General features: G+C 60.8%; 1 protein-coding gene across 1 annotated transcript in view; it reads right to left on the reverse strand.

Moving 5' to 3' along the window:
* Positions 1 to 6967, reverse strand: part of ITPR3 (inositol 1,4,5-trisphosphate receptor type 3) — a 37176-nt gene extending 30209 nt beyond the window's left edge. Inside the window, exons 1-2 of the mRNA XM_065649532.1 lie at positions 6577 to 6967; positions 930 to 1000 (exon numbers count right to left, since the gene is read on the reverse strand). Of these exons, the coding sequence (XP_065505604.1) occupies positions 930 to 1000; positions 6577 to 6665 (160 nt within the window). The 5' untranslated portion in view covers positions 6666 to 6967. The remainder of the gene's footprint in view (positions 1 to 929; positions 1001 to 6576) is intronic.
* Positions 6968 to 9254: the final 2287 nt, after the last annotated feature.

A 9254-nucleotide genomic window follows, 5' to 3' on the forward strand; every position in this document is an offset into this window, starting at 1 on the left:
GGGACACAGCCCTTCCCTGCGTGCCGCAGCGTGCCGAGCACACGGGCAGCCAGGCACAAAACCAGCGTTTCCCAAGTGGGTGCCGGAGGGCAGAGACGTGACCCTGGGGCTCAGCGCGGCCGTTTGCTCCCCGGGGAGCCGAAGGTCGTGGCCACCTCCCTAAGCAGCCCCAGGGCTCACAGAACGGGGAAGCAGGAGGCAGGATCTGCTATTCCCTGTGGCCTGTCCTGGCTTTTCCAGACCATTTACACATCTCAGGAGCCGCCCCGGCTTCCACTGACTCATCCCCCTTTCCGCCTGGACCTGGCCGCGGCTGCCGGCTCCTGCCTGCTCCTCTCCCAAACGGGAAATAACGAGCGTGGCCCTGAGCGCCGGAGGAGACGATGCAGCCCAAAACGTGACGGCCAAGGACAGATCAGGATTTACCATCCCTCCCTAAATCCTGCCTGTCTTGTAAATGGGCGGCTTAATCCTCCGGCTCCGTCTGAGGTGCAGCCAAGCACAGCAGACTTAATTAGTGCTTGCCTTGAAATAGTTTTTCTGTTGCAACCGCCCCTCTGTCTGTCCCCTCCTGTCCCTGGCTCCGGGCGGGCAGACAGCCGACTGGCAGCATCGCTCGGGATGCAGCTGGGATGGTCGCAGGACGGTTCTGGCCACCCCTGCCCCTTAGGCCTGGGCTAAGGGGTCTCAAGGACCGTCCTACCATGGAGGTGGTTCCAATAAATGCAGAAATACCCCAAAGGCAAACAGAGGAGGGTGGGGGGTTTGGCCAAGCCACAGCAACAAGCGTCCGCAGGCGGCCCAAGATCCCTTCGGGCTCCTCTGCAGATGGCACCTGGGACCCCGCTCCCTGTCCCGGATGCTCGGGACCAGCGTTGTCCCCGCGGCTGCTCACGGCAGCGATGGAGCTGCCCCAGCCCCAGGCTCACCTCGGAACTTCTTGGGCGGGTTGTCCAGGTCTCCGGCGGCCGGCTCCACCACGCACCGATCATCCACCAGCCTGCGGGGACACGAGGAGCAGAAGGGTGTCAGTGACGCAAGACGACAGCGGGGGCCGAGTGAGCGGAGCGGCTTTGCCACAAACCACAGCACCGCGAGGGCAGACACGCCACCAGCACCTGGCCCAAAGCGACGACAACAAAAGCTGTGTCTCCTGTTTCCCATCCATTTGTTCGCTATAAATATTTAGCACGACAACACTCGGCTCCTGGAGCGAGCAGCCGTTGTTGTGGCTTGCTCCAGACTCATCGCCTCTTGTTCAACACCACTCGCCATTTCTTTCACGTGCATTTTTCATCCCAGTCCCCTGGGGCAAACAGTGGCAGAAACAAATCGGCAGCAAAGAAACACGGAGCTTCGTGTCAGCCGCGCTCCTGGGGCCTTTGCTTGGTGACCCGTGCGGGAGGCTCTGACGCCGGGTCCTGCCTTGCCCAGCTCCCAGCTGAGCCAAATCCACCGAGCGGCACAGCACACCGGCTGCACTGGATTTCAATGTTAATCTGGCAAAAACGTGATGAGTTCAACTTTGATTCAATGGTTCCCCTTCTCGGTCTGGGAGCTCACCCCACCAGGACACAGAGGGTGTAGCTGCCGCAGATGGAGCTGGCAGGGGCCCCCCAAACCCAGTTATTAATTATTATCTGATCGGAGGTGGCAGCTCTGCCCATCAGATGCAAAGGGCTGTTTGTCTCCTCCCCACCCACCTCCTTGTTTTCCCAGCATTGAGCAAAATCCTGCAGGTTGGGCCTCGGGTGCCGAGGACCGATTTCGGGATGGATGGGATGTTACTTTTTGAAGTTACTGAGAACAGTGAAGTATGACCTGGCATGAGGTTCTGCTCAGTCCCCAAATGCAGAGGGACGAGCATCACCCGAGGGGCTCAGAGCATCGGGGCCACCCAGAGCTCGTCTGCACAGCCCGAGAGGCTTCCAAGGGAGCTCCTGTGAGACAGGCTGCACCCGCTCGCCCGCTTTCTCCCAGCCCTGGGAAGCGATGTAGCCAGAGAAACTGCGCTCCTGCCCCGGGCGAGGAAGTGAGAAGCGTGTCCCCACCTGCAGAGGCTGAATTCAAGCAGCCGGGGAGCGTGCGGGCGGACGCAGGAATGTACCCAGGGCGCCATCCCGGGAGGGAGCATCATCCTGGGGACAGCTCTGTCCCTGGCACCGGCGGGCAGATGCAGCCTGGAGAAATGAGGTGTGTGTACATGGCAAAGGGCCCCGGAGCCCGTGCTGTCCCCTCCGCTCCCCAAAGGACTCTTGACCCCCCCAACAAACCAAACAGCCAAAACATCGCTGCAGATGGACACACTGCGCTGCAAAGAGTTGGCGAAAGAGACACACATCCCGTTTGCAGATGCAGCCTCCTTCCCCCAGCCCAGCCGGTCTCCGGAGGAGGGGGAAATTCCTTTCCATAGCTCTGCAGAGAGGAATTTGGCCTCCATACTGATGGAGCGGGACCCCAGCGCTGCGGGGGCTGGCAGGGTGCTCCGAACACCCAGCGCTGCTGCTGCCCCCCCAGCTCCCTGCAAAGCTCCTGGGGGCTGGGGGAGATTAGCCTTGGATTTCAAATAATCTAAGAGAGAGAATCAAATAATCTAAGAGAGAAAAGCCATTTCTCTAACGCTTTTGGTGGCAGCAGAAGCTTAAAAACAATTAGCAAAGACCCACAGGAGATATGCAAAGCCTCAGCCCAGCCCCGGTGCCACATGTAGGCGGTTTTGGTTTCTATTACTATTACTTGTATGGGGACAGGGAGGAACAAACACGTTCGATGCGCCTGGGAGCCAAGACCCCCAGGGCTGAGCCCTCCCAAGCCCCAGGTCAGGCTCGGGGTGTGAAGCACCGACCCTCCGCACGCACCCAGCTCCCACCAGCACCGACAAAAGCAAAGGGCTCTATTCATCTGTGCACTTTAAAAATTAAAAATCCTCCACCATCATGGCAAGGGGGCTCCGAGGAAGCGCCTGACCTGTGTGGCCCGTTTTCAGCATGGAAGCAAAGGGCACAGGAGCCTCCCATCTGCGGCAGCTCTGCCCAGCCCTTGCCCACCGCTTCCCTGTGCCCAGCACCACTGCTCTGCCCCGCGGGACACGAGACAGCAGCCTGCCAGCCTGGAGTCTTCATCAGTTAATGATCTCAAGGCAGTTCCAGCATCTTTAATCCTAGCATTACACGCTCTGCAGGAATGCGAAGTGTTATTTCTATTAAACTGATACTCCAGACTAACATTCTTCAGTTAAAAATTGCTGAAAATAAGAGGATTCTGACAGGGTGGACATGAGTCACCTGGGCGACTGCTGGGGCCAGGATGCACTTCCAGTAATAACCCGCATTATCTCGGCGGGACGGGGCAAATCGAAGCTCCCTCTGCTATTAGAGCAGCGGGGACCTGGGGGCACTCGCTGCACGCCGAGCTGTGGGGGGGACACCGGGCACACAGAGGGCGGGTTTCATTTCTCAGGTGTTAATGAGAAAACGGGCTGTTGGTGTCCAAGCACCTGGAGGAAGCTCCAGAGCAAAGCAGCAGGCTGGATGCACTGATGAAAACTTCACACTTTGCCTTTTCAAATTACCCCCCGGGAGCAGGAGGGGCCGGATCCTGCGCATTCTGAGTGGCCGCCCGCAGCCCCTGGAGCGCGGGCGAGCATCTGCTCAGCTTTAACACGCACTCATGGCAGCAGTTCCAGCAGGGCTTTCTGCGAGCTTCCAAATATCGAGCACAAAGTGATTCCCTGGCCCGGGGCCAAGGCAGAGCCTTCGCCGGAGGTCAGGGGAACAGCAGCTGGTCCAGCAGCGCGATCCGCAGCGCTCGGACACCCCGAGCCGCCCCCGGGACGGCGGCCAGCTGGGGCTGACGTGGAGCCGCCGCTGCCGCAACGCCACCCTGGGCTGGGGAGGAGGAGAGAACCTTCCCTGGGTGCCCAGAGGAGCTCCGGCACGTCATGGTCCAGGGGTGCGCAGGCAAGGAGTGCTCGGGGAGGAGGGGAGCCCCAACCCAGGCAGGAACACCCCACCACGGAGCCCATCCATCCCTGGAGGTGAGGAAGAGGATGCTGAGGAGGAGAGCTGGCTGTCGGGCACGGGGCTGGGCCAGCCCCTCCAGCTCAGGGCATGGGATGGGCACTGAGCCCGCAGGGAGGAATACAAACCAAGGGAGCAAACGCAGGGCAGCCACAAAAATGCAGCTTTTCCCCCGCTGCCCCAGCCCCGGAGGAGGAAGCCGTTCTCAGCCTTGTGTGCAGAGATGGGTTCATCTTGACCCAGGGGAGCTGGAGTTACCCTTTAACCAGCTGCGTTTCCCTGAATGGCTCCACCCCGCAAATCCACCTGCGGTCACAATTGCAGCTATCAGAGCTGCTGTTTCACCTTAAACAGCACGGCCACCCTCAGCCCAGCTCCCCCCACACGCCGGGGTGCTGAGCTCTGTGTGTTCCCCACACCCCGGGCTGGTGTTCAGTTGACGTTCACGCCCCATCAGCCGGGACACCCTGGACACCCCAGCAGCGCTCTCGGGAGGAGCTCAGTGCCCTGCTGGGACGCTGGCACAGGGATGTCACAGCACCGGCCCATTGGGGTGCATCCCTTACCATGACACTTGTCACCGGCACCTGGAGACACTCCACAGCACCCCACTGTAGACCCCCAGTGATCCCACAGTCAAAACCAGCCCCTCTGCAAGGAAGGATGGAGCAAAAGGCTTTCTGGCAGGGTGCTCAGCTGGGCACGCAGCACCCAGCATGGGGCGGGCAGAGCTGTTTGCCTTGCAAATGAGCTGAATAAGGTCTGGAGCTATGGCAGGAGGGCTAGAGAAGTGAGTCACCCAGTCCTTTATCACAGGAGTGATTTAAGGTGTGGTTGGGTCTGCCAGGTCGCAGGGCACAAGGGAAAACAATTTCAGAGGGCGGGAAACAACCTGGAGAAAGCAGAACCCCAGCAAAGTGGGGCTGTGCAGCAAAAGCCGTGCTGGGGCCTGGGAGAAGCAGCTCTCCAAGCAAGCCCAGCTTTTCAGATGCTTGTAAGTAAGTCTAGAGAAGCACCTAGCAAAAAGGGGGACTTGGGGCCAGAGCTACAAAGGGATCAGAGCTCTGAAGAGTCTCAACAGCTCTTAATTCAGCTCCTGGTGAGCCATTGGGACGTACTGCATGGGCCAATAACCAGTGCTGGCGCTGCCTGGGGACGGCTCCGGCACTGGGACACCGGGCCAGCTCCAAGGAGACCTCTCCAGAAAAGACGATGGGGATGTCCCCCCACCCTTCCAGGGGGGCTGGGCACAGACAGACTGCATCCCGCACATGCAGGACCCACTGCCCGACACCACAGAATTGCATGCACAGGGATTTTGTGCCCGGGTCTGTACCCTTTTGCTCCCAGTCATACCCTTTCTGGGCAAAATCCCACAGCTGACTGGAGGAAGGCTTTGGTGGGCATTAACCCAGAGGCTGCATGTACCCAGCGGTGGGTGCACGAACACGTGTAGGCGAAGATATGTACATCTCCGGTTATACATAGGCATGTGGGAGCAAGTGCATTCATCGCAGATTATAGAGCCGGGCAGCTCCTGCCCCAGGAATCCCATCCAAGTCAGCATTCCTGCCTGAGCTCAGCCTCTCCTACACGCAGCATGGGGCGGGCGTGCTGGCACAGACCCATGTCCACCCGCGCGGGGCTATGGACAAGGTTTGGGTCCCTGCTTCGAGGTAAGGAAAAAACTCACCTAGCTCGGCCAGAGCCCTCGGCATGGCGGGACACACCTGCTCCCCACGCCGCAGGGCAAACACTCCTGGGAGCAAGCAGCCAGCACATGGAGAAGAGGCATCGCTGCAGGTCTTGGCCTGACTCTGCCCGGGTGCTGCGTGAGCAGCACTGCTGGCTTGCACGGAAACAGAGGGGACAAGGGACAGGTCCCCGAGCTCTCCGCTCATCTCCCCACATCAGGCTGCGAGATTCCCATCCCATGCAAACAAGTGTGGGAGGCTGCGAAGAGTTGGCTCAGCCTGGACCTGGCCGTCCCCTGGTCCCCCCAGCGCTAAGCAGCACTTGGTGGCCATGGGCACCCAGTGTTGGTGACCCTGCAGGGATTCCGGGGTGTGTGGGACCCCCAGGAGGGGCAGTGAGAGCCGCCACTGCCTGTCCTGGGGAACGGCAGCCTCCAGCCTCACTGGACAGGGCTGGAAACATTTAATCACCCCTGTGTCCCGAGAGGGATCCCGGCTGCCCAAGCCACCCCGCTCAGCCACACACACAACCCTCCCTAAACCCACCGACCCCTCTTGCTCTTTAAGCCCTTTTCATCTCCTCCAGGGCTTAATGGGGGGGAAACAGTTTCTGGCCACGGCTGCCAGAGAGGGTGGGCTGCAGGGTCCCTCCAGGGCCACATCGCGTCCCCAGCAGCGCTCGGAGCTGGAGCAGAGCCCGGAGACACCCAGCCTGCCCTCTCCGCACCGGCACCCACCCCCGCTGCAGCGCCCAGAGCCCTCCAGCCCCTTTTCCCACCGGGCTCGGGCTCAGCACCACTTTCCTGTCCCATCCCGCTGTCCCCGGGCTCCCTGGCTGGCAGATACGGGGGTGTCTCACTCACCCCAAAGTGCTGATGAAGCCATTGACGGAGCCCTCGGCGTACAGGGAGACGATGTCCCCGATGTGCAGGAAACTTGACATCTCATTCATGGTTGCCCTCGCCCCGGCCCAGCGCCGCTCCTGCCCAAGTCACCTTCCCGTGCCGGAATCCCGCATGGGGGAGCGGGGCTGCAGGAAACCCTGCTGGGGGGGTCACCGGCCCGGCAGCGACGGGAGCGGGACGGCAGCGACAGCCCCGCACAACCTCACATGTGCCGAGCGGGGAGGGAGCCCGGGCAGCCGGGACGGGAGGAAGAGGAGGAGGAGGGAAGGCGGGGGGGATGAAACTCAGTTAGAGGTTTGCATGAGATCTGTCCGGCTGTCCGTGGCTCCGTCCCTGCCCAGCTTTCTACCTGCAGCCAATGGAGAGCGATCAGGAAGTCCCGCTCCGACAAGCATGCAAATAGTGCTGGCCTGGGAGGGGAACCGCAGCTGCCGGGGGTGGGGGGGATGCCCAAAAAGAGGCCCCACCCTCCGCTCCCGCCTCCCGCCCCGGGGCAGCGTGCGCTGGGGGGGCCGCGCACCCCGGTCCCCTCCGACGGCCCCGGCTGGGGACACGGGACTCACCCGCAGCCGCCACCGCTCCCGAGGCTCCCCCCGTCCCGGGCAGCCCCCGGGTGGCGGGTCCCTGCGCCCCAGGGCGGACAGAGTCCCCTGGCCGCCCCCTCGGGGTCTCACCAACTTGCCGGAAAGGCACTGGGCGCGCGGGGGGGTTCCCCGCAGCCACACTTGCCGTCCTGCAGCAAAAGCAAGTGGCCGATGCAGTCGGGATGTGTCTGCTCCCCCTGCACCTTCCTGCGGGTGGCAGAGGGAAACCCAGGCCCCCTGCTCCCCAAACCAGCCCCTGTCCCACCGAGCCCCCCAGGACCCCACAGCCCAGGTCCTGCTCTCGCCATTTGCTTCATCCCCCTCCTCACTTTGCAGCAGGACCAGACACCAGGAGCCACAGCTCTCTGTCCCCACTCCTGCACCCCTAGAGCCGCCAGCACGTCCCCCAGCCTGGGGCAGTCACGGGGATCCTGCACCTGCTGGAGCGCAGAAAGCCCCAGGTGGGGACAAGGTGGGTCTTGCTGGATTTTTCTGCCCCAGGCGAGCACCTGTGGCTTCCCAAAGCCCAGCTGCCTCCTGCCAGCGTGCCACTCCCCAGCTGAGCCAGTTCATACCTGCATCACCTCTCGACACTTCTGTCCCATCACCAACCCCCCCCCCCATTCAATGGACAAGCTCTCCCCCTGCACCCCCAAACCAGGGTGACCTCCAGCCCCATCCAACCTGACAGTGCCGCAGGGTTCACCCAGCGCCCAACACAGCTGCAACCAACCCACCCATCACCACCGGGAGCTGTGAGCAGGAAGGAGCCCCCACCCCCTGGAGCCCCCCCAGTCCCTGCAGCCCAGGAGGAGCCTTTCCACAGTCACCCCAACACCACAGGGCTGGACAAGCAGCTCTGGGCTCCCAGTATCGCTAGTAGAAAAGGACCACATCCTCAGAGCATCTTCTGGACAGCACAAGTGCCCTAGTTCCTCACTTTAATTAAAACTTGCCTGCTGTAAAAACAATATCGGCGGGGGGAAGCATGATGCTTTTCTCATTTATTTCCCTCCTGTCCTCCTTTCTTGCAAACAAATACACAGGTTTCAGGAATATAAACCTTGCCCTAAATAGTGATTTTTTTTTCCACTAGGAAACGGACAGGTCCCCTGGCAGAACAAAGGGAAAAAAATTAGTGCAATTCCTCTGGGGCAGATGCGAATTCAGGTCCATCAGGATTAGCTGCATTTTCAGCACAGGACAAATTTAGAAGCCTTTATCTCAGGGCAACAGAGGGGGGAAAAGAAAAGATCACAAGAAAAAAAAACTTGCTGCTGTTAAAAGCAAATGAAGGTTTCACAACAGGAGCTCAAAGAAAGACCCCAAGGAATCAAAGACCGAAACTTTGTGCACAAATCAGCTGCTTGGATCAAAGGCACAAGCAGCACCTGACCCGGGGGGCAGCACCGTGTGCCCATGCTGGTGCCCACGCCAGCCCCGCCAGGCCAGACAACACCTCTCCCAGCCTGGCCCAAACTGGGCTCCCCAGGCACCTGTCCTCCCTCCACCCCAGGGACAGCTCGTGTTTGCAGAGCACCAAGAAGTAAAAATCATTAGGAAGTGAATAAATAAATAAATAAATTGCACTAAACAAACAGGCATCTGGCCTGGTTTCTCTGACCCAGGAGAACAGGGAGCAGCCAAAGCCTCTTGAAATCTCCTTCCCACCCCACGGCAGGAGGCAGCCCCCTCCCCGTGTGGGGGGACACAAATCCCCCTGGATGGAGCTGGGATGGGTGAGACCCTCCCCATCTCCCAGCCCTGGGAGGGCAACTCACAGCTGTGACAGCTCTGTCTCTGTGGGGGGCAAAAAGAGGGACCCCCGGCATCTGCCCCCCAGGGTTTGCCCGCACACAGGCAGCAGCACAGACAGGTGGCTTCTCGGAGAAGAACAAAAGTGTATTTCTGTTGTGGCTCAGTCACTCTCGGCTGCCCTCAAGGTAGCTGCAAACTGCCCGCAGCCCTTGGGTGAGCAGCCCTGGTGTGGGATGCTCATGGGCACACACAGCGGGGCGGCCGCCTCGTTGTGCCAGAATTCACTCCCCCAGG

This window comes from Caloenas nicobarica, chromosome 21 (assembly GCF_036013445.1).
Source record: "Caloenas nicobarica isolate bCalNic1 chromosome 21, bCalNic1.hap1, whole genome shotgun sequence".
Taxonomy (NCBI): domain Eukaryota; kingdom Metazoa; phylum Chordata; class Aves; order Columbiformes; family Columbidae; genus Caloenas; species Caloenas nicobarica.